This window comes from Rhinolophus sinicus, linkage group LG07 (assembly GCF_036562045.2).
Source record: "Rhinolophus sinicus isolate RSC01 linkage group LG07, ASM3656204v1, whole genome shotgun sequence".
Taxonomy (NCBI): domain Eukaryota; kingdom Metazoa; phylum Chordata; class Mammalia; order Chiroptera; family Rhinolophidae; genus Rhinolophus; species Rhinolophus sinicus.
Window position 1 is genome coordinate 5,734,079 of NC_133757.1, and position 24,762 is coordinate 5,758,840.

Here is a 24,762-nt window from a genome sequence, read left to right on the forward strand (position 1 = left end):
AGAATTATTTTGCCAAAGGAGACGAAAGGATCAGAAAATTGGGAAAAGAGACATTAACCCATTTTTCTATGATGCGTCAGTCGCAACCCACTGGGAATGAAAGCTGTTGTTTACACCTCTTAATTTGAATGAAAGTTTGTTTGCCTTTATCGTTTTTGTTTTTATTTTTAAAGGAAACTTTATTAAAACTATGTCATTTATTTCTAAAGCGTATTTGTAAGTCAAGTGCTTAAAAAATGTGTGAAGATTCTCAACACAGCAGTGTCTCGTTTTCTTCGGCATCAGAAGACCCAACACTGAATTTTCGTTACGACACAAATAAAACAGTCATTTAGGAAAACCATGAGTCGTTTGTGCTCAGGTCCCCTGTGCTTGATGATCGCTTTTAGCAGAGGAAGTATTTAGAATTCTCAGTTTGGCATTTAACACCAGGAGACATACTTTGTGTGCTAACAACCCGAACGCACAAGGATTCACGCCTGGCCTCCGGGTGTTGGAAAAGCGCAGTGGACCTGTGCTAACCACACTTGAACTATCTGTGTGTGTCTGTCTGGGACACCGTGTTGCATCAGCCCAGGAAGCTCCGAGGGTGGGGTCCGTGGAACAGATTGAGGGCATGTGACGAGGGTGTGACCTTGCCACCCTAGGGTTGGGCTCCTGGACATCCCTGGGGAAACAAGCAGTTCTGCTCCCAGGACTTGCCGAATGATGGACAGGACGGGCTCCAGGAACCAGAGTGAGGCTTCAGTGTGTATTGAAGGGTCCTGCCAGTTATTGGGGGTGGGGGGTGGGAGACTTCCCTGTACAGCTTTTTGTGCTACTTGACGTCTGAAGAATGTGTCTCACCTTGCCCAAAAGACCAAACGTGCCCAAAGCTACTGAGGAAATAAGGAGCAGTAGGAGCTTTGGGGCTTTTACAAAATTGACTTCCGTTAGCTCATTTCCCACAAAAGCTGCATTCCCCCGAAGTTTCATTTTCTTCCTTAAAGTACAGTTCTGACGATTTTATTATGATGATGGTGTTATATTGACTCTTTGGCCAAAGCATAGGCCAGCGTTCTCCCCACTGACCCCTGATGCTTGTAGAATATGTATTTTGTTGTATCTAGATTTTAATTTGATTCTGTAGGTACAATTTACAAAACAAAACCCAGATCACCTGTTCAGAGGATCCCTCGCAGCTATCTTCTAAGAAAGGAATTTGTTGTTCCTGTTTGGCTTCTGAAGATTCTGGAACAGGTTCTTTTGAAGTAGCCCAAAGGCCTGTGGCTTTATTTGGGACGAGAGTCAGAGGGGATTTTCTGGGTAGTGGTCATCGGCAGGCCAGCATTCGCCAGGCACTGAAAACCCCCTGACCTTGGAGATATGCTGCATGGCACCCCACCCGCAGAGCCCTGCCTGTGCCAGCAGCTACTCGCTGTGTCCCCTTAGCCTGGACAGGGTGCCACCCTGCTTTGTCACTCACAGGTTGGTGAACGAGCCTGTTGACACATCGGGGAGCCTTACAGTCTGTGGTGCAGGAGACCTCGGGAGTGGTGTCGACCATGTAGGGGTCCCGGGGGAAGACCCTGTGCCTGGTGCAGCCAGGCCGGCCAGGAGCCTTCTGTGTTGCATCTGAACCCCCCAAACTTCACACCTACCCCCTTGCAGGTTTAACAATGACGTGCATTCTGAGGACTCCAGGGCTTCCCTGGAGAACTGGCAGTGCTTGCTTAACTGAGAGAAGAATTAATTCGTTAGTACGTCATGAACCTTGGTCTCTCTCTGTTAACATAATGTTTAAGTGGATTTCCTTGAAAGAATTGAAGGCTTGAGTCATCACGTTTAATTCATTTTAGATGAATTTTTTTTTTTTTGCTTTTGAAAGACATCAATTACTTGCTGTAAATTTCTTCATCTGCCCAATCTTTATGAAGTCTAGGAACTAGAATAAAGAAACGGGGGGAATCTTAAAAACCTATTTGAGATTTTTAAGAAGGTGCAGTGGTGAGGTCGAGGTGTGCTCTGACGGTTTGATCCCTGCAGGCAAAGCTGCTAATGGTCCTGTTGAGTAAAAACTAATGTGCCCGGGTTTTGGACCTTGTTGGAAGAGGGGAAACCCCATTTCTCTTGCCCTCACCTTTGAGTGTTTCTGTTTGTGTTTGGTAATCCAAGCAAGTGGTTGCAAAAGGGAAGTGTTTTTCTTCCTTTTTGTTCCCTCTTTTCTTAAATCTCATGTTTCCCTTTGAAACCCACATGGGGCAAACCTGCCATGCCTGTAGCTTGGTTCTAATAGAACAACAAGAATCTCCAAGTGGCTTTCTGTCCAGGCATTTTTCCTCTTCTGAGACACGTTGAATTATTCTCGGATACCAAACTCATCTCAAGCTAATAAAACACAGACCTGTCTGTGGTTGGTCCTGTGATTTCTCTTCAGAGAGAACACGGTGTGTTTGTTTTGTTGTGTTTTGTTTTGTTTTGTTTTGTTTTGTTTTGTAAGGTTTGGCGTTGGTGTACTGTTCCTATTTATGGAAAGACCTGACTTGTCTTTGACCTTTCCTGAGTTTCGCTGAGGTTACCTCCAAGCCTAAGCCAGAGGGAAGGACAGTCTATGGTGGGGTTTGTGCCCGGGGTGGGGGGGTTGGGGGGCTCACCAAAGGGAGATTCTCGAAGCCTGCTGTTCCGCATCAAACGTGATCACGTGTTGGGGAGGAAAAATTTCCCTTTTTCTAGGTTCTTTTCACTGGTCTAATGATTAAATTGACATAAGACAGGTTAATGGGAGGAAACAAACAAATTTCATACAGATGGGAGCCCCAAAGACACAAGGGCCAGTCGGGCAGTGGAGGCTTATGTGCCACCCTCAGCTAAGGAAGGGACAGGGGCCTGGGGCTTCCGAGGGCAGGAGGGTGATTCTCAGGATGCTAAGAAGAGCAGATGTTTGCCCCGCCGTACAGATAGGTCTTCCGTATAAAAGGTTATCTCTGGTAATAGCTCTTTCTGGGCCAGGCCCTCTATCTAAATTTGATCCGTAATGAAGGGAGAGGTAGGAGTTTTTCCTGAACCTGCTGGGTCTTGCTTGCCTTCAGCTCAAAATAATCCACAGGCCAAAGTGACACATTGTGAGGTGGTGTCTTCTGCTCCCTTTCATATGCACGTTCCCATGTGGTCCTCACCACCGTGTTGGGACCCAAGTAGCATGACCCCTATCCTACAGGCATGGCACTTGCTTATCCACAGTCATTCGCAAGTAGGTTCTCGAACTGTCTTCCCACCACCCACTACCGTGGTTTGACGGATTACAATTTCAACAAAAGTGGGAGAATGTAACACATTCCCCCTTTTTTCTCCCCATGTTTGTCTTTATTTGTGGTTAAACATTGACTAGATGGTGTCAGTTGGTGATGGAGGTGATAAATTCAGTGCAAGCAAAGTTCATGGTTTCTGAGTGGAGTCTCAGGCAGGGGTTGGCTTTCGTAGCAGGCACTGCCGGGGGAGCCCAGGTGGGTGTGGGTGTGAGGTGTTGGCATTCCCCGCGTGGACGGCAGCCCGAGACCCGCTGCTTGCAGCCCGGCTCTGAGGAGGGCCTGTCCCTGTCATCTGGAAGAGCGTTATGTTGATTACGTCCTTGTAAAGAGCTTGCTCCTTCGGAGGATGCAAATGTCACATTTTATACATTCTTACTTCAAAAGAGATATTGTGTGTGGGGGCAGTGGGGGGATTAAAATCCATGAATCGGTGATCACTGCCATCGAGTCCAGACCAGACTCAGCCTGGTGGTCTTGTGACTTTGAATTCACTGTCCACATGGCAGTCTGAGACACGGGTGGGTGCCACCGCTGGAGGGGGCCCTACAGAAGGGCCCGCCACAGAGAGTATCCCCCCCCCGACCTCCCAAAACGCCAGACACCGAAGTCAGTTGCTTTTTTTAAAAAAGTCTTTTTAAATAATAGGACACAGACAATTTGTGTAAGCTGATGCTTGATTTCCTTTGATTGCGAAATTGAGATTCTAGTTATCAATTTTTCAGGAAGCCATCTAATTATACAAATTAAAATTCAAAGGAAAGCAAAAAGAATGATTACGCCTCACCCGGGAATTGGAGGAGGGTGTGAAACCCATCTTGCCTTCGATGATAATGCTGTCATTTTTCATCTCTAAGGCACTTCACAAATATTAACTAATTAATTCTCTCACCCCTCTGATGAGGCAGCTGAGGTGGGGGTCTGGCTTCACTGCAGTCCAGAGGGGGCCACGCTGCAGTTTGGTTATCAGAGCTCAGGACCTGAGCAAATGGAAACTGCCAGCCAAGCTCTGGACCCATCTCCTTGGTCTCAGGCACAAATGCCCGGGTCCAGAGGCCCTGCCCCTCTCTCTGTTACTCTCTGCTCAAGTTGGCCGGACATAGGAACCCCCGGCCTGTCACGCGGCCCTTTGCATGGTTGCCTGTCATAAAGTCCAGCAAAAGCAAAACCAGAATTTAAAAACTATGCCCGCGACACCTCCGTCCGCCCAGATCTTCCAGGTGGTGACCCAGCTGGCTTTAGGATGACCTTCCTTTCACTCATCCAGAATGGGCATTCCAGGTGCGGGGACTTCCCAGGTTTGGAAAGGGTTTGGTATCTCTTGAATGTTGCATTAATTATTGATGTGATTAGAAATTGTGCTTTTGCCTACCACATTTAAAGAAAGTCACGTAATTATTGGCCATAAATCTTTGGGGTCCTTTTTCAGCCTCATTGCTGGGAAATGAGCCATTAACTACCAGGAAATCACCCCCCTTTCCATAGTCAGACCTGCATTCTGACCTGTGATGGCGCAACTCCCATCGTTTTGCATAATTGATGACTCGACACAACAGGCCACATTATTAACCCTGGAGCCTCACTGTTGTCTCCCACTCCCCCCCTTTTGCTGGATAACTGAGGACGTGTGTGTGTGTGTGTGTGTGTGTGTGTGTGTGTGTTACAATAAGACTGCAGCAATGAGTCAAAAGCTAGGACATTGGGGGTTGCAGGTAATGCTTTGTGGCCTCGGCTGGTACATCGGATGAGCAGGAAATGGGGGCAGGTCCCACAACACACAGCCCTGGACTGTCTCCACAAACCAGCGAATAGCCACGCCCCATCCTCAGGTGGCATTTGGGTTTCCCTCTGGAGAGTCCCATATACCCCAACCCAAAGGGAGCCCCTCCCTCTCTTCCTCTTCTGCCTCCGCTATTTGCCTGAAGCACCATGGGTGTGGGACAGTGGCCTGGACACCGCCCTTGCCGATGCCATCTGTGGCTCCCTCTACATGCAAGGAAGGCTCAGGAAGGCGGCACTGGGCACACGTTGGTTAGGTGGTGTGTGGCTGGCTTCCTGCCCCCGCTCTCCCGCCGTGGGGCCGGGGTTTGTGTTGTGCTGTGCAGTGGCTCTGACTCCTGACCCCCGAGGGCCAGTTTGGAAAGTTCCGTAAGCCACCTGGTGGAAGACCCGAGCGAGCTCTCCTGTAGCCCCCGCTGCGTGTCTGTGTCCTTCTCCAGGTGCACCTGAGACCCGCTCCCCGCTGGCCCCGCTGGCCCTCGTGGCTTGGTCTCTGGCAGTGGAGTACAAATTGTTACGATTCAGGTTGGTTGGTAATTGGTGTTTACAGCCCTGAAGTTAAAAGCAAGAGATCCAGATGCTGCCATTTAGCGCTTGCAGAAACAAATGACAACCGTCTTGGTCGTGCTCACTTGCCTCCTGTTACAAGACAGGCAGGCGATTGGGACAATGGACTTGGAGCAACTCCATCTCCCAGTGTTTGAGGGAGTTCAGCAAGTGGCCAGATGGCAGGTCCCCTTGTAGAAAGTGGCAGCAAAGCCCTGAATGACCTGTGTCCTGTGCCCCCAGGGTGTCCAGAGAGTAAGGATTCTTTTCTCCTTGTTTCAGGGTTCATAGTGGCGTAATGCCCGCAGACTCCTGCGAGTTCCCCTAAGTTCTTAGAGGACCGCTTTGCCTTTTGAATCAGAGAGTTGCAAAGTTCGATAAAGAATGGCCCTTGTGGATAAGCACAAAGTCAAGCGACAGCGATTGGACAGAATTTGTGAAGGTAAGAGCCAGCGTGATGGGCGGTTTTTAACCAGACGCGGAGCCTCGCCCTGGAGTCCGTGACCCGCTCGCCTGGCGGGAACTGGTTCCCTTTTCAGACTGTACCACACCTGCACCCGCCAGCCAAGGCCTCACTGTCAGGCACCTCTGCCAGTGCCCTGGCCTCATGGTCCATAGGCCTGACCTTCACGGAGGACGAGGCCTGGCTTCCGGGGTAGGGGTGGGGCTAGGAGGAAAGCTGGGGAGGGGAGTAGGCCCCAACCAAGGCCCATTTTTTCCACTTACCTAAGATCATTTTGCATATGAAAGACGCTGTATATTAGGACCATCTTGTTTTTACTTCCTGAAGTTTCCGGGCTTGCTCTGTTTCGAATTACGGTATTTACAAGGGTGAATTCCAGGACCATTCCTGAGGAGCCCAGTGTTGCCCCTTGTGTTGTGTTCACATTCCTGGTATCTTTGAAAATGTCTGGAAGTGTTTTATTCATGAAAGGGAAAATAAACATAATTAAAATCTAATGGAAACCTGGGGACAACACTCTAAAATGTTGATTAAGCACCATCCTCTCCTAATTAGGGAGTGGTAAGAAATCCAGAGCGAGGGGACCTGGGCTTTGAGCGCCTGCGGGCCCCGGTGCTGCCGGGCTGGGCTCGTGTGGCTCAGCGTGGCCTGGTGGCTTCACGGCAGGATTTGTCACAGAGGTGACGGAGGGAGCCTCCTCGAGGCCCCTGCATGTGCTAGCACACTGGTTGGCCCGCTAATTTGGGGACAGGAATGTGTGTCCCACAAGCTGCCCATATGGAGTTGTTTGTTGTTTAAGTAGATGTGGCTCATGCCACGTGGGGTGGATAATCAAAGCCGTGCTCTCCTGTGTGACGGCACAGCCTGCGAGAGCTTCGAGCTGCAAGAAGGAGAGACCCTGGCTGCCCCCCACGGTCCTGGGCTGTGCTGCAGGGGAAGGGGGTTAGCACTTCAGGATTTAAGGAAACATTTAAAAATTTTTTCAAACATACAGAAAGAATAGTACAATGGACACACACTTGCTTGCTTTCTGTAGCTACATAGAGAGAGATGTGTGGGTGGAGGGAGGGAGGGATGGATGGATGGATGGATGGGCTTTTCCAGAACCCCCTGAAAGAAGGTTGTAGGTGCAGCGATCTCCTCGGAAGTACCTGTGGCATGTGACCCCTTTAAGGTCCTTTCCCACATAAACATAACACCATAATTACCCCCGAGGGAGCTGCACCTCGTTACGATCAATATTATTAATACAGACTGCATATTCCCATTTCCCCTGTGTACCCATTTTTAGCAGGGTTTTTTTTCTTTTTTTGCCTAATGCAGAAACCTCCGACGGATACACATTGCATTTAGTTTGTCACCTTAATCCCAAATAATTCCCTGGCCTTTCTGACTTTGGAAAGCATTGACATCGTGAAAGCACCCAGGCCGGTTGGTTTGTACAACGTCCCATCATCTGGGTTCAGCTTGTGTGGGGAAGTTTTCAAACTTACTTTTACTCTGCAGTGGAAAGGGTAACTGAAAGGGCTTCATTTTGGGTTATGGATTCCCCTGTTCCAAAAAACCCTAGTGGATCAACATTCCAAGCTTAGTATCGGGGGCTGACTCCACCCCAATATTTATCGAGAGGAACCACTTTGGAAGAGAGAATGGAATTGAAGGAAGTGACTTTTCCTCTGTATTGCCAGGGCTGCACAGTGTTTCAGACCCACTCTCCCAAGCATGGTTCACGCCCACCCATTTTTTATAACAGAACTTTGAGTATCACCTTTACGCAGGAATAGTGTTCCTGAGACGGTAGCAGTAAATGTATTTTTCATACAGACACCCGGAATTAGTTACTCAGGTGTAACTTAAAACTCCTGATCACAAACATTTGTTTAATAAGCATAACTGCCATAATGAGTACGGCGCTTCTTGCATTTACACGCTGATTTAGCACCTTCTGTAGGTCGGGACAGGTGGTGCCCATTTGCCAGGTGTGCCCAGGACCCCAGGCAATCTCCTGTTCTTTATTTGGTTATTTCTTCCTGAAGGGCTCAGCTATCTGCATGCCTGGCTGTGAACTAGCTGCACTTGAATTTTCTCTGTGGAAGTCCACCGACAACTCTCCCCTTCCCACCAGTGGCCCACGCCCCATCTGTAGGACTCCCTGTATCATTGTTCCTGATTTGATGATTACAAGCGTGGAGCTGCATGGCCCTGGAGATGCGCTGGGCGTGTAGGACCCCTGTCTTCCTGTTCTTGGTCTCTAGGAACACAAACTCTTTCCTATTCTTCCCTCCCGCCTGCTGCACAGCCCCTGCGAAGCCCTGGCTGTGGGGTCCCATGCCAGGCAAGCCTTCTGACACACTCCATGGTCCCACTCTCTTCCCCTCCTTCTCTTGAATGGACCCTTTTGCTCCAGCCCAGCCAGCCTGGAATCTGAGCATCATCTTTGCACAGGAACTGCTTCCAGAATCCCTACCTGCCTTCCGAGGCCCAGCCCCTTCCTCCCTGAGACCTTCCACACCAGCCCACAGGGTCCCAACGTCCTCTTGCTCCTCTTGCACCTCGGAGCCCAGGGAAGATGGGGTGGAGCTCCGGTCCTCTTTGTCTGCTCAGAATCGGACTCGGGCGACGCCTTCAACCCCCGGGGACTTTTCTGCTCGAGAGTTAAACACAGTACAGAGTGTAGCTTTGCTTTTCTCACCAGCCAAAGGCTTTGGGATGCCATCCAAATCAGTTGGAATAATGGTCTCACAAGCTGACTTAAAAGCCAGATTTTAATTTTTTTTTTTAAAGCAACCCTTCTATTTTCATGTGTGTAATTTGTCCTTGGCTCTTTCTTGATGCCTAATACCAAACCATCCTAGAGTGCTGTTGTGTGAGAATTATTTTGGAGCAGGGTCTGCTAATAAGACCAGTCAGAGCCAGAGTGCAGGCTCCCCTTTTTGATGTATAATCTTAGGTCTTGGTTTTCCCCTCTGCTTAGTTTGTTTGTTGGCATAATTGACATTGCATTTGTGAATTGCACCAATCAGAATTTTAACACGTTGCTACATCGTGGCAGAGCTGGTTTGACTTGCCCCAAATATTTGTTGGTCAGAGAAGAGGACTTGCTATATCGCTCAGCGTTGGAAAAGTAACTCAGAAAAGCCCTGGGTTTGTAGAGCTGTAATATACCACAATGGCTTTGCTGATGACTTTTTGTTAGAGCATCTTATTGTGGGTTATGGTGGAATAAATCACTAAACATCATCCTTTCCTGTGGCTGTTGAGAATATAATGTGGAAAAAAGTAGAGATTTCATTTTACTTCATTTTGTTCGAATGTCTTACGTACGTGGAAAAATGGTCCCAAGGATTATATCAGCAGAGCTGTGATAAGCCCCCTTCATAACATAACGCAGGAGAGGACCTTGCCTGTCCTCTGCAGGAGGAAAAAGAAAATAAAGAAATATGATATGAAGCTCTTGTTAAATAAACGTCCTGTTCAACATTCTTTACACTGGGATGTTCTCCTGAGACCGAGAATGATGGGCGGGTTGGATGCACGCGGGGGAAGTGGACACCAGTTGGTGTGTTTTGTGCACAGACAGTATAAACTCGGGGAATCTTGTTGTACGTCCACTTTCCCACCGAGCACAAGACATGTCAGAGAACCTACTACAGGGATGAGGTAGAAGCAGACTTTTTCTCTGGTGGTGTTGAGCTTGTCGTGGTGACAGTATGTCTCAGTGGAATGTTCCACCAAGAAAGTTCCTTCGTGGCCCTTTCCAGAAAGTTCCAGAAGCAAAGACGTCTGAGAGCTTCTAGGTCTCCGAGGTGGCTGCGCCCAGCTCATACCCATCGGAGCCCACAGCGCGGACGGGTTGACCTGTATTTCCCATAGGAAGAGCGTCGTCTGCATACTGGGCCAGAGTCTGCTATTTATTATGCTATTTGGCTTTATCTCTCTTTAAAAAAAAAAAAAAAAGCAATATAAAATCCCTCCTTATTTTGTTTTTTAGAACACTATATAAAGAAACCATGTTGAAGCCTGCCATCTATAAGTAGTCTGCAGTCATTTGTAATATCTCTGAATAGCCCCAAAACGTGGATTTTTAAAATGGGATTCATAATGTTGCTATACATTATAATTATATGTTTGGATCAGGCAATTATCCACATTTCCAGTAATTATGTGATTAGTGATAATTACATTAGTTATGTAAATACACAATAGTCAACTAGACAAGACTTCCATAGTGTAAATGAATATACTGGGAAAATGTAGAATAGCAGTAAAGGAAGGGAGAATGGTCACGTCAAAGCTTTGTAGAAGTTACTTGCAAGGGATAAAATTCCACGTTTCGCTTTCCTTGGCCATGGTTTTAGAATAAATTTGGAACTGCAGACCCTCCCTTTCTGCAGATGACAGTCAGATTGAATGGTTTATTAATTCTCTGTTGTTAATCATCCTTAAAATGCAGACTTAAGCTTCTCTTTGCACTTGTCGATTCGCTGATGGGCTCTAGCTGCACTTGGCAGATTTCTATAAACTCACCATGGTTCTGAGAGCAGTGTGTCAGCATCGCTCCATTTCCATTATGGGGCTGGGGGTGAGGTGTGTAGTCAGGGCCGGAGTGGGGGTGGGGGTCCTGTCTTGGTTTCGTGCTGTGGCTGTTGCCCTTGCTGTCCCCCCAGCCCCCCCCACCACAGTGGCTCACCCTCTCCCCCAGGTTGGCAGCACCCCGTCTCTGTCCGTGTTTGGAGATCGGAGCTCCCCAGCCTGCGGTGCTCTTGCTGCGTTGCGTCTTGGCCCCTGCACCTTTGAGGAAAGGGCGTCTGCCTTCAGGCCTGTGAGGCTTCACAGGAGCCGGGCTTCCGATGCCTCCAGGCCCAGGCTCCTTCGTCGGAGTCCGTCCACGGGCAGCACAGCCGTCTGGCTTTGGGGAGTCGTAGGCCTGCGGACAGTGCCCCACACAACGTCGGGGGTCCCTGGGCCTGGGCACCCCCCACACTGTCCAGCCTAACTACAAGTATTGGGGTGACTGTGAAGCCGCTGGCTTCTTGCCCTCTCTCTTCTCCTGTGAGTGACGCACTATGAAATAATGCTGCCGATTCTGATTGATTTGTACTTCGTGCATCAAACCGCTCTCTGATGAGTGGCCGGGACGTTGATGGACGGTCTTGCCAATAACGCTCGGCTCCCTGCTGTGCTCTCTTTGTCTGCAGAGAGGACTCGGGTGGCTCTCAGAGACTCGAGCTCCCCTTCCAGGTCCAGGCAAGACCTTGGCTCAGCACTACCAGCTGGGAGGGCAACGAGGTCTGTGTACTGACGTGCTCCTGGCTGCGGCGGTCTCCACACTTCCTGTCCCTCTTGCTGTTTTACCAGTCATGGGAGGAGCTGGACCATCCGTCGTGCTGGTTTCCCAGCCCCTGGTTGGGAGTGCCAGGAGGGTCCTTCCCTGCCCACTCGTGCCCTGCACTGGGGGAAACAGACTCTGGCAAGCCAGTGGGTAATGGGTCCCGTGTCGTGCAGCCCATCTTCTTCCTGTGCCATCACGGGCCAAAGCAGCATTGGAGGGGCTGTGCGTGCCCCTGTTCTTACCTTACTGTCCCTGTGCCACTGGCCCTTGCACGTGTGAGGTGCTTGTGCTTCGCTGGGCGTGGGTTCAGAGGCCTGGTCATGGGTGGGACTTCCTGGGGACCGTACACACCACTCCCTCATTTTTCTCCGTCGCACTCCACACTCCTCAAGCGCAAAGACCAGCTGTCGCCATGAAGCCCCACACAGGGTCGTATTTGGCAGGTCACTTTAAAACCCAGTGTCAAACAAAGGAGCAGGCAGTGGGTGGAAGAAGAACAGGTCAGCAGGGACAGGGCTCCGTTGCCTGGAGTGAGAAAACCACGGGCTGTCTCTGCAGACTGTTGCGTTCCCTGGATTATTTCGATGGTGTTCCCACCTTGATAGGTGACAGATTTCTTGGGACCAGGGACAGGGTGACACTGAGTTGAGGAAGCTTCCTGGAGGTTTGTTATTTGAGCCGGACACACTGGTAGATGGAAATGATGGGAGCATCCCAAACAAAGGTGAGAAGAAGGAATTCTGGAATATTCTGAACTCAGGACAGATGAACAGACATCAGACATGAGTGTGATGGGATGTGGGGGTGGCACGTTGGGGTGAGTAGGCGGGTCTCTGAGAAGCTGAGACTTTACAGGAAGAGCCGCTGTTGGAGGTTTTCATGGGGCGGGAAGGGAGCACCTGTGTCAGGTGCTGGGAAGGACTCGCTCAGCCCCTCACGGCAGATGTTCCGTGACTTGCACGGGCCCTGAGTCCACACTGGGGTCCCAGCTAACACTTTCTGCTTCAGTGGCACATTTAAAACATGCCGTAAAAGAGTGGACTTTTTACCCCATAAGCAGTGGGAATCAAACCTAATTTTCATAACATGGCTTTCATTTTAGAATCTAGTCTAGAAGTCGAGTCAGGAGCCACGTGCAAGCCTTGTTCTCCCATAAAATGGCTAAATCTTGAGTTACGAGATTGCTGGGCCTGTTTTAGCGCCGCTGATCTTAAAAGGGTTAGTCAGTCTGTCGGTGGGTCGGTCGCAAAGCTCCACCTCAGGGCTTGGGTCTCCTTTGGAGGGTTGCCTCCATGCTCCAGGCGCAGAAATTGGGAGCACGCAACATGCAACCTGGGGCGTTTGATGAGCAAATTGATGTGTGGACAGTTCTGCTAATTTTCCCTTTGTGCTCATGTCATTTACACAAAGCCTGCCTTAAAACCCTGCCACCTGCCACATGTTTGCTCTTGCACCAGTGGACATGGGGTTTTGTCCCAACTCTGGTTTAGATTATCCAAGTGAGTTACTTTGGTGGAGGGGATACTGAAGGGACAGAAGGAAAGAAATTTTAAAAGCAGAAAGCTGTTTTTAAACATAAATTCTAAAATACTTGACAGAAGCAAGCAATAAACCAACACAGCCTGTACACATTTAAAAGTAGGAAGTGGGACTCAGGCCTATTTTTGGCCGTCTCCGCCGGAAAACAATGTGTAACCCACTAACCTCAGCAATGTCCCCGTGGGAGAAGCCGCTTGTAGGAGGCAGAGGAGGGGGGCACGGCAGTGGCTTCATCCTGGGTTCAGCTGGCACAGGGAGGCATCTCGGGGGGGGGGGGTGGTTCTTATTTCCGTCCGCACTTTCAGAGCTGCCTTGGTCTCATGGCCCCGAGGACCGGAGGAGGACCGGGGAAAGCTGGCCAAGCAACGTCCCAAAGTTGGGCATGGCTTCCTCCTGAGAATGAGCAAGCCTTTATTGCCACCAGGAGGGCGGGAAACTACACAGCGGTCAGGGGACAAGCAGTGAGACCCAGTGGCGTTCATGTGAGTCCAGACCTTAGCTTCGCCAGTTCCACTGCGTATGCCCGATCTTTCCTTTTCTTTTTCCTTTTCCTTCTTTCCTTCCTTCCTTCCAAAAATGTGAGCATTTGACCCCCGAACAGCACTCCTAGTTCATTCATTTCAGGTGTTTTTCCAGGTCCTTGTATTGATGGGAGCCCGAGGGCTGCTCCCTGGAGGGGTCAGTGGTCATCCCCTCCTCGATGTTCCCTGCTTTTCCGGAACTGTCTAGATCCGTCGCTCAGCGTTTTCAAGTGTCCGCATTGTGAATCGGCTCTCTGTGTTGCACAGGGAATTGAAGAATTGGCTGTGGGTGGAAGTCACTTATAATAACGCTGCGGCCACCGTTCGGGTGACTTGACATAGTCAGCTTTATCTTAGGTTTATTTTCTCTGCAAGAGAATTTGGACTGTGTCTCACTTTTCAGAAGATGGCGTTTTACTTTGTATAATTTTCTGTAGTGAGGCTCTTCGCAGGATTAAAAAACTACGTCTGTGAGGCTCATTACTCTTTCAGAAATTGGTCCCCTCTTTATTTAGTCCGCATGAGGTTTTCAGAAAAGCAGCCTTTTCTAAAAAACAGCAATGTGCTTTTAAAAAAACAAAAACTGGTCGGGCTGTTGAGAACAGTGTGAGTCCAGTTACAGGTGTTTCTACCGAACGCAGGAAAACATCTGTCATAATATTTGGCGGGTTGCAGAGCCAAGGCTGCGTGAGTTTGGGCGGTCTCCAAGCAGAAAGGGTTGGAAGGGGATGGAAGGCGAAGCCGGGCCTCCTGGTTCTCCCGGGGACGCCGCCCTGAAGCTTATCTGCCCTGCCCCTGGCACACACCTCCGGTGGCTTCTCAGAAACCCATTACTGCTTTACTTCAGAGCCCTTGGGTGCACGCCCTTCCAAACAGTCCTCTGTTGGAGAACTTGAACTGAAAACTAGAAATCCGGAAGCGGGGTGAGTCACCACAAGCTTCCCCACTACGAAAAGATTTTGCAGGGACAGCTCTCACTGTTCGTCCCCACGCCTCTGAAGGGACGTGTGTGCACCGCGAGTGGTGTCTCTTAGCGTTAATGCCACATGTTGTTCAGCTTTTGTTGTTGTTTTAAGGAAGGTAAAGGACATGGCATGATGGCGTAGGACTGAGCACAGGCAGTCGCCCTCCATGGGCTAAAGCCTGGGGGCCCTGGCTCTGACGGGCCCAGTTGTACCCCATTCGAAGGGGTTGGAGCAGTCGTCTGTTTAGGGAGTTACTTTTTGATACTCAAGGAGTTAATTTTATAAGTGAAGTATTTCATATTTTGAGGTTTTGGAAATCTTAAAATAACAGAATTACTTTATTAAAGAGGTTGGCTTTAGCATCTAACCTAGGTCCTGTGCCCTGTGGCCCTGGGCAAGGCCCCCAAACTCTCCCTGTTCAGCGTCTGGGATGTGACCTAATCATACTTGCCTCTTGAGTCGTTCATGGGCAGGGCTCCTCGAACAGGGCTTGGTACATAGACATTCAACATATGTTGTAGCCCTGTATTAAACACCGTGTAAGAAAAACGTGATGTCAGAAGTGGTCCGTTGCTGGTCACCTCTGAAGGGTCGGCACTGCTGCTGTCCCTCCTGCCCGGCCGACCAGATCCTCTGGCCAGTGGTGGAAGGAGACATGGCAGGGCCGGCAGTGACGGGGCGGAATCCCCACTGGGAGGCATACAGGGTCCCTGTTGACCAACAAACCCAAGATTGGAAGAGGGGAGGTAACAAGGCAGGTGTGGGCTGGGAGCTGCCCAAAGTTACCAGGTCAGTGTCTTTCCTCGGGCGAAGCTGTGTCCACATAAGCCTATCTCTCATGCGCATTCTTAGGAGTGACACTGCCTATCTGTCCCAGCCCTCTCTCCTCCCTGAGGGGAGGAAGCTCTGCCCGCTTTCTGAACTGTGCCCAGAAAACAAGGGCCCGCGGAAGCTGGGCCTGCCCACCCGCCAGCTCCCCGGCCACTCCTGGCAGCCCAGCGGTGCCGGGAAACAATCTGCTGTAACCAGATAGTGCTGTTTCCATTTAGTTTGGGTTCTGTTACGTTTGCCTGTCTTTTTTGATGTATCTTCTAAGTGAACACGTCCTGGGGCTGTGTTGGTGAGACGTGTAAATATTGTCTTGTGTGTGGCCAGGCCTGTTTCCTCGTCTCCCCTGCCCGGGCCTTTCAGCCCGTGATTGTGAATGTGCCAGCAGAGGAATTACAGAAATTGGCGCCAGCAGGCTTCTTTTATACATGGAAACCCAACGTTTGTTAGTGTGGCTTGTTCCTTTTTTTTTGTTCTTTTTTTCTTTTTTCTTTCTTTCTTTGCATGCAGCCTAGGAGGTGGGGGGATTGGGAGAGGATTTGAGTCTCTTTGCCGCCTCCCTGATAACTTGAGGCCTTGTTGACATTTGGGGGGAGAAACTGGGACCACAGAGTTCAAATAATGGGCTGGGGTGGCTGGGCAGTCAAATGGTGGTTACAGACCTCTGGTTTTGGGGGACCAAGCACTCTTTGGAGAATAGTGTTGGTTTAAAGAGTTTGTCCCACAGTGTGATAAGTCTTGATTGGTCAGGACATGGGGAGATGGCGTGGGACACTGCCCGTTCATTGCCATGTACCTCCAGTTCCTGGAAATGCATTTGTACTCACTTTCTTCCCTCATAGTTATTCTTTGATATTTCTGTTTAAGTTGAAGGTTCCAGTTGAATCTTAGATTGAGAGCGACGTGGGGGGGAGGGGCAAAACACTTCCAGGTTTCATGGCATCAAATACGCATATGATCTCATTTCGAAATGTTCTGACAGCACAGAGCCTTTGTGCTTCCCGGTCACCAGCTTTTGTGTGTGTGGTGAAACCTTAGTCACGGGAACCTGCGTTGGAGGGGCAGGGCCTGCTGTGTTCGTCTGCGGTGTCGCTCCTCTGGGACCCTCTGTGTGTTTAAGGGACTGTCTCAACGCTTCTCTTTGGGTGGTCCTTCATGTAAATAAGTGCTGTTCCTTGCATTATTGGACCTACGTCCCTAGTGGGCTATGTAAGACCTTAATCCGTGGGAATATGGAAAACCGTCTGCAAGATGTGAGCCACGCCGAGGCTGCTGGGATTACATTCTCCTTTCCGGCAGATTTAAAGGAAGACGCACTTCAGATGCAGACACTTCCCTGTTTTGCTTCATAATGTTCAAATTTAGTCCTTGACCTCTGTTTCAGCCTTAAAATGATGAATGCTGGATCCCACGCACAGGTGGAGGCTGCATGAATCCCCCTGGCTGTACGAAGGAATCTGTGTTTTATGATAATAAGGTCAAGGTTCCATTTGGACGTGAGCAGTGTAACTCATTTGATTCTTCACCAAAGAGTCATCTGAGCGCCAGATTTCATTGTTGGCGAAGCATCGGCTGCAGACCCGGCCCACTTCTCGGGGCTCTTCATGTTCTAGAACAGTGTGTGAGAGTTTGTCCTTTTATCCTGCCTGCCTGTTCACATTGAATGTGTTCTTAGCCGTGTGCAATGGATTAACATTTCATCAGGGTGGATTAAGATTGAACTGACATGAAAGCAGTCTTCTTCTGATTCCCTTCTGTCACTTCTAGGCAGTGGGAGGCGGGGATGGGGTGAGGCCCCTTCGGGAGGGGGAGGCAGTGCTTGCCCAGAAAGCCAGCCTGGTGAGGACCAGGGTGAAAAGTCAGAGCTTCCATGTGAAATAATTCCCACTCGCAGGTCGGGAGGCCTGGATGGGGCCGCGGCGGCTTCATCCGTCTAGAGATGTCACATGGAACAAAAGCTTTCAGGGTTTTATTTAGCTCCTAATCCCCTCGCACGGCTGAGACAGCTGAGGGCCATGTGAGCACCAGGGGCGGGGACCGCAGGCTCGGTGCAGCCTCCTTTCTGGGACTGAAAGGGAAAGACCTGTCCGCTGCCATAGGGGAGCGATGCAAGGTTACCGTGAGTGTTGTGCTGTGTCTACTAAGGTTTCGAGGATTAATAATTTAGGCCGTCCTTTGAAATAGGAAACCCGCAGTCGGTTGTTCCTGCCGTCTCAGAAGGGTTAGGATACAGCCGGTCCGTTTTTGATGTATGAAACTGAAGATTTGTAAAGAAAGGCCTCCGCCTCTGCCTGGGCCACTGTCGTTTTCTTCCCATGCCGGTGCCCAGCAGGCATGTCAGTATTGGTCGTTCTCAGAGCTGGGATGCTGCCGGGTGGTACGAGGGCCCCTGGGAGATGGCGGAGGCTCCAGGCCGGAGCAGCTCCCTGACAGATGGAGGCAGAGAGGGACCCTGGTATGAGCCCACGCCCGATCTCTGCCGCGAGGCCTTCTACAGTTCGGTGGCCGGAAGAAAGAACTCCGTCCCCGACTTCACCTTTTACGACAGCAGACAGGCCGTGTTGTCTGCCCGGGGTGCCCTGCTGCCGCGGGATTACTACGGCGACCCATCTGGAGCCTCTCGGGTGCCCAGAGAGCTGCGTCACCACCGGGACCCTGGAGTCAGCCGGTCGCTGCCCGGCTATGGAGTGCTTGGCAGCAGAATGACATGGGAGCAAGTGCAAGGTCGGACCCCTGCCCTGCAGGACACAGGTCACCTATACCGGGATCCTGGAGGTAAAATGATCGCTCCGGGGCAGCGGACACAGAGCAGGGCCCCGTCACCCGTGCGCTATGCCGGGGAGCTGGCGGATGGCAGATACGGGGTCGACGTGCCCACCTACCCCTCCAGCCAGGTCTACAACAATGTAGGCGAGAGGCCTGTGGATCCCGCCCCCGCCAGGCAGGCGGCCCCTACCTGCCTGGTTGTGGACCCCAACGGGACTGCAGCCTCCGAGGGCGGCCCAGGGGTGGCCCCAGGCACTCTGAATCAAGGCTATGGGCAGGAACATGCCCCCTCCAAGGTGTCTTATGAGAATTGTGAGGCTGACCTGTCCACCTTCCAGGGACCTGCTGGCAAGAGGAGTGTGCTGCCTGAATTCCTGGCCCTCCTTCGGGCTGAGGGTGTGGCGGAGGCCACACTGGTGGCCCTGCTCCAGCAGGGCTTCGACTCCCCGGCCGTCCTGGCCACCATGGAGGATGCGGACATCAGGTGCGTCGCACCCAACCTGGGCCAGGCCCGCGTCCTGAGCCGCCTGGCCAGCAGCTGCAGGACTGAGATGCAGCTTCGGAGGCAGGGCCGGGTGGGGCCCCTGCCCCGGACACGCTCCAGCAGCTTCAGCCACCAAAGCGAGCTCCACGGCAACTTGTCTTCTCTGCAGCCCCAGCCTGTGGGTCCCCTGCAGACAGCGTCACCCCGCGTTGGAGACCTGGCTCGCCGCCCCTCCAGCGCACCATCACAGCACCTCCTAGAGACAGCGGCTACCTACTCTGCTCCTGCAGGGGGCGCCCAAGCCCCCCACTTCCCCTCCAACTCTGGGTACAGCTCTCCCACCCCGTGCGCCATGACAGCACGGCTGGGCCCCACATACCCCCCACATGCTGGAATGGCCCTGACTAACCCAGGCCCTGGGACGCCCCTGCACCCAGGCCCCAGAACAGCCTACTCCACAGCATACACGGTACCCATGGAACTGCTGAAGCGGGAACGGAGCATGGCCACATCCCCCCTGCCCAGCCCCTACGGCGGCCCCCAGCTCCTGCGGAAGCCCGGTGTCCCTGTGGAGCCATCCGCCCTGCCGCCCGCCAGCCAGAACCTCCACGTGTCTCACTCGCCCTACCAGAAGGTGGCCCGGCGGACAGGGGCCCCCATCATCATGTCTACCATGCTTGCTCCGGAACCAAGTAATGCACCCCTCCCTCCTTCCTCACTTGGGATGTTGGGGGGACGGTGGGGGCAGAGGTTTGAGCACAGGACAGTGGGTCCTCCCATTCCTGTTACTCTCTGGCCGAGCCTGGAGCAACCAGCCCCACACCCTGACACACACACATGCACCACCGCCCGCCAAACGAGACACCATGGCCAGCTCCCAGCCCAGCCAATTGACACGGGTTCTCTTGGGTGAAACAGATTTTCAGATCAGACTGACCCACTGGGACGGCATGGCCTTCTCTGATTCTCTAGTTGAGTCAAGTTGCTCTGTGGATTTCCCTTTATAATGATGAAACACAACTCTGTTTCTGGGAGAAACTCAGAAATCATCCAGAACACGCTGAAACCATCAGCTCACGAGGGGTGGCCTTGGAGAATGCAGGGGTATTTATCCAGTGCCTCCCATAAATAGTGCCTCATTCACTTGCTATTAGAATTGTGCTGTAGTGTGGAAACACATCTCCAAAGGGTACCAGAGGCAGGCTTAACCATTGTGGAGCTAAAAACGGCTTGTGTTAAACAAAGCAAGATGTTGAAATCCCTTAGACCCTCCTGTTTCAAAAACAGACTTAGTCTGGCATATTGGAAAATATAGTTGGGAATTATATTTCCAAGTTGGGGAAATAGAGAAGGATCCTAGGTGGTTCCCATCAAAACATGAGACAAGTATAATTTATTACATGTGTTTCCTTGGGCGTTGTGGATAAACGTCCTGCGGACGTGCTCTGGGCACCAGTTAAAATAAAAATTCTAACTCGGGAATCTTTACTGACAGTTTAAGCTATAAATCCATTTTCTTCCCTCTTGCCTCCCCAACATTTAAAAAACTGAATCCTTTTTAAGTGACTTTTGTTTCTGAACAGCTAGTATTATGGGGTGGAGGTAGTGCCGTGAAAATCATGGTGGAAATACAATGTATCTTTTTGAAAATGCCCCTTACACATCTGGGGTGGGTCCTGAGAACCTGCTGTTGCAACCCTGAGATACTGCATTTGGTTTCTCTGCATATTGGTGGGGCCTGTGATCATTTGACTACTAATATTCTGAAACGGCGATTCTTGCTTTGCAAGTTGACCTCCAGACACTTTCTTATTTCCAAAAGGGAGACTGAGTGACTGGTTGGATTTTTCTTGGTGTCTCTCACTACAAGTTCTGGTTTTGTCTCTTGTATGGGTTTCTTTTTTTAAGTCTGGTCATATAGTTTACTTGATTTTTTTAAAAAATTTTTTTAATCAATGTGTGGCAGGAGAAAAGTCGTCTCATTTTTCTGAGGGTTTGTGTCTTCTCCCTCACCGTCAAACATTCTTTCTTTGCAACCCACTAATTTGCATGGCGATGACATTTGTTGTTCCAGTAATTTCATCTGATAATGGCCGGGCTTGCAGAGCAGATCTGAAAACATATTCCTTAATTATGTGTTGCTAAGCAACAGGAGAGTTTGGTCATAATCACAGAAAGATTATCTCCTCGTTGAAGTCCTGGAAAGGTTTTGCTGAAGGAAGACCTGGTAAATTGCCTCACTTCCTTCTTTTTCTGTTAATTTTGCGCTGCCTGCTAACAAAAACATTCGCTGTTATTTGGATGTGGGGGGGGGGACGTTCGGTGAGTGATGGTTAGCACACGGTTTGCGGACCCAAGGATATTGACTTGTTCCCTTTGCGTGGCAGCAAGCCAGGCAGGGCCACGGAGGTCTGCAGTTGGTAGTCAGCCAGCAGATAAATTTCTCTGTCAAATGATCTGTCCCGCGGCGGCTGCTGTCCTCCTCTTTTCCTTCTCGTACCTTCCGTGTGTCATAACCCTGCCTGAAAGCGGTGTGCCAGGGACCAGGGGGTCAGAGCTGAGCTTCCTGGCAACTTTCAGCCTGTGCTGGTGGCGTTTTACGAGGCAGGCTTCATAGAATCCACGGCCAGATTTGGATCTGTTGGGACCTACTCTCATGCTCCTGGAGAGTCCCTTTGCCCCTTTGTCCCCGAAAGGGTAGTATTTACATTTAAGGAAAAGCATCACAGACCTTCAGTTTAGAAACCCGAACCTCAGCCAGCAGCCCCACCTGTCCTGGGCTGCTGAGCAAAGCTGAAATGGGAGCTGGCAATCTTTAAATCTAGTTCTGCCTCGGTCATTCGCGGCACGACCAGCATGAGTGCATCTTCATTTAGGTCTTGCCTAACTCACATTTCCTTCCCCCTCACCTGGAGGGGCAGGGAGTGCCGAGGAAGTGGACGCTCCTTTCTCCCTTCGGAGAGGCCACTTCTGTGTTGACCGTGGATGGGTTGGTTGTAAGTGCCTGGTTTTCCTTTTATCCACTTTGGATATTTTAACATCCGTTTGTTTGTCTCGGTTCATGAACTAACGGCTTCATCCTGACTGGCTTTCTTGGTATAAATAATGGCTCCTGTTTGCTAGTCTGTTGACCAGGCAGTTCAGGGCGACCTGGCGAGGAGGGACCCGGTACAGCCCGCCAGCCCTGTGAGAGCGGGATTAGTGGGGCCACACGTCAGACCCACGCCAGTGACAGTACCTGCTGTCGCTCACACACTGACCTGGTTGACTGTGGCACAAGCTGCAGAACCTTCCGGCACTGGCTGTAGCTGGCGAGGCCCCCTCCCCCATGTCACGTGGTGTCGGCCACAGCCAAGGATTTGCTGCCACCGAATCCTCCCTGTGACACATGGAGCAGGCGCGTCATGTAAGCAGCAGTGCTGCAGCCATTTTCATATTTTTGTCCCAAAACACAGCCGAGCACAGGCTGCTAAGTGCTTCGCCCTGGAGCAGCCCCAGTGCTGAAAGTTTCAAATGTGAGAAATGCGGCCCCAGCCCACTTGCGACTGGGGGGTTTTCCCTTTCCTTTCAGCCATTTTTCCTGAATGCAATTGGATTCATTAGTGCAATTTTGACCCCCATCTGGTCACTGGGGGACACTGCAGGGCAGGGCAGGACGTGTCTATGGTTCGTTTATGTTGGCGCTGTGGGGGAGGCTGGGGTTGTCACAGTGTTGTCTGTCCCCAGAACTGGTCACCTGCATGGCACTGATATGCTGAAATTGTCACTGGTGTCCAAGGACGTGGCTGTGTGTACGCCTGGTTCCTGCAATAGGAGACAACTCAGTCCCATCAGAATCAGAATAGAGGACTGTCCCTCTTGGGCCCACACACACCTGGGGGCCCTGCCCGTGTCCTGGGCTTTGTGTGAGGCTCTGTGCTGCGTGTGCTGCTTCTTCAGGAGGCTGACCCCCCCCCAAACCAGCAGGCTGGAGAGAGGCCGGGGAAGATGCCCTCCGGCCCCAGAGCAGAGCCAGCCAAGAAGGGTGGGTTCTGGGCACCGTGACCCTGAGTCGGCCTCGTGGAGCAGTCGGTGACAGCACCACCCTTTCTGTTGAAGAGCCCTACTTTGTCACGATTGTGCAGTCTGACTAAGGAGATGTGTGCACAAAGTAAAGAAAGCTCTCCAGGGCTGCCAGCCAGGGCACGGCTCCTGAACACCGACTGCCAGCTGCGTAGGGAGGGCGGGTGCTTGCGGCCCAAGCCCCTGCCGTGTGCTGGGCCCGCAACCAGATGTTTGTCACAAGTGGAGAGACCCCAGCCTGGTCTTGAGGCTCTGCAGCCTGGGATGGGGGTGGGGGAGGGGAATTCACTGAGACATGAAGTATCAGCTGGGTTAGGGACACACGTGGGGCCCTTTGGGAGCCTGGCACGCTTGGGAGAACAACTCTCAGGAGAGAGAGTGAGCTGGCGGGGAAGGCTGGGGGCAGAGCATCGACTCCACAACAACCATCCCAACTGTAGGCCTTGTGGCCGGGCAAGGCGAGAGCAACTGCCCCAGCCAGCACGGGGGACGGAGACCTCTGAGCAGAAGCCGTGGCCTACAGGGCTGGCAAGGTCCTGGCGCCCTGGGGCATCTCCACGGCTTTTCTTGCTGACATACACTTCCTTGGTCACGGAGTTCCAGCCTCATGGAACAGGATGGGGACTTCCCTGGGGGCCCCCAGCAGGACTCCTTCTCTCGGCAGAGCCTGCCTTCCAGATGGAGCTCTGGGGAAGGGCTGTGCGTTGCCAAGGTGCTGACAGCTCTGCCTTTCCAAGGAAAACACCTGAAACACATCCATCCGACGTCAGTAAAATCGACAGGCCTTTGTTTTGCTTTTGTGCTTGGTCTTCCGGGCTGGCCACTGAGCCGTTTGGAGTCAGACATCGCTCTTTGGTTTGTTGTTCTCTGAATTCAGGGTGTGTCCTGGGCAGCCACCGGCTCCTGTCCTCTGCACGCAAAGCCCAGCTGTGGCCGCGCCCCACCCCGTCAGGGCCCCCGTGATGCCTGCCTGCTTTGGGCACTCACTGGATTGATTTCATTGTTCCGAGCCCTCACTGTTGACTTCTGCTGTTTTCCCCGAGTGGGAATGGCCGTCTCTCATCCATCAGTGCCCGGGAGAATTTGGACTTTGGTCATGTCCTCCTTATCAGACTAAACTCATAGCCTGATCCTGGCGTCACGTTCTGTTCTGTGGCTGGTTTTACTGGGCTGACCTTGAGTTTCTCGGTTCCCTTCTTGGGCTCCTAGAAAAACCATGCAGCCAGGAATATGATTTCAGCCCAGGAACATAAGATAGTTTAATGCATGACTCAGAAGTATACAGTGTGCTGTGTGTCTTTGGGCAAGTGTATTGAGTTCTCTGTTTCTGTTTCCGTGTCTGTCGAAGTAGGGTAGGAATTGAACCTGCCTCCTGGACTGTGGGGATGCAGTGAGCACAAGAAGAAGAAAAGTGGAGCACTGAAGTCATGAACCCTGCTTGGCCTTGGCCAGAGCCTTTGAAATGGTGCTTTTATCATCCTCATTGTATCTTGGCCACTTTTCAGGCCAGGAGGCAGTACCCTTGGCTGTGGGGCACTCCAGGGGCTCAGCTCTGCGTCTCTGGAAGCAGCTTGCTCTGACCTTTTGGGTGTGGACGTGGTATTGCCGTCTGTGTTGGGACAGAGGGCTGTTCTGCCAGGCCTACCTGAGCCCCAGTAAAGCTTAATGGGCCTTTCACAAAACGGGGTATCTGGGAGTTTCTGTAAACTCAGCTCTTGTACAGCACGCTGCCCACGGCTCAGACCCCTCACCCCCTGCAGCGGTGTCATGATCGAACAAGGGATGTGGTCTGGGGAGTCACATGGGAACTTGGGTTTGAATCCCAGTCCTCTGCTGGACTGGCTGGGAAGTCCCCGCTCCTTACAGCTGCAGGAGGTGCCTGGCCCCTTGGAGGGCTGCGAGCTCATCGCGGGTTTTCTGCCTAAAGGTGGGGGCATGGAGAAGCTGGTTAATGAGGTTAGTCTTTGCTGTGCTTTCCTGCAACTTAGTTTAAAGGAATTGATCTGTGTTCTCCCTGGAGGAGATGGAGCTGACGTGGCTCTGTCCCAGTTCCTGTCACCAGCGCCTTTTCATGTGGCCTGATGGGCCTGACCCTGTCCAGCTCAGGTCGGCCCTGCCGTCTTGCCTCTAGATGGGTGTTTCATCTTCTGGGTTAGGAAGGTGTTCCCATAGAGGGGGGCCTTGTCCTGCGGG

General features: G+C 51.5%; 1 protein-coding gene across 8 annotated transcripts in view; it reads left to right on the forward strand.

The window, feature by feature from the left end:
- CTBP2 (C-terminal binding protein 2) overlaps positions 1-24,762 on the forward strand; it is a 155,177-nt gene that overhangs the window by 102,965 nt on the left and 27,450 nt on the right. For 6 of the 8 annotated variants that reach the window (XM_074338824.1, XM_019742176.2, XM_019742174.2 and 3 more), the window contains one exon: positions 5,892-6,051. The exons of 1 other annotated variant lie outside the window; for it this stretch is intronic. In XM_074338824.1, the coding sequence (XP_074194925.1) occupies positions 5,994-6,051 (58 nt within the window). In that variant the 5' untranslated portion in view covers positions 5,892-5,993. Of the gene's footprint in view, positions 1-5,891; positions 6,052-17,419; positions 19,200-24,762 lie in introns of those variants that run through there. One more of the 8 variants, XM_019742181.2, reaches the window with a different exon arrangement.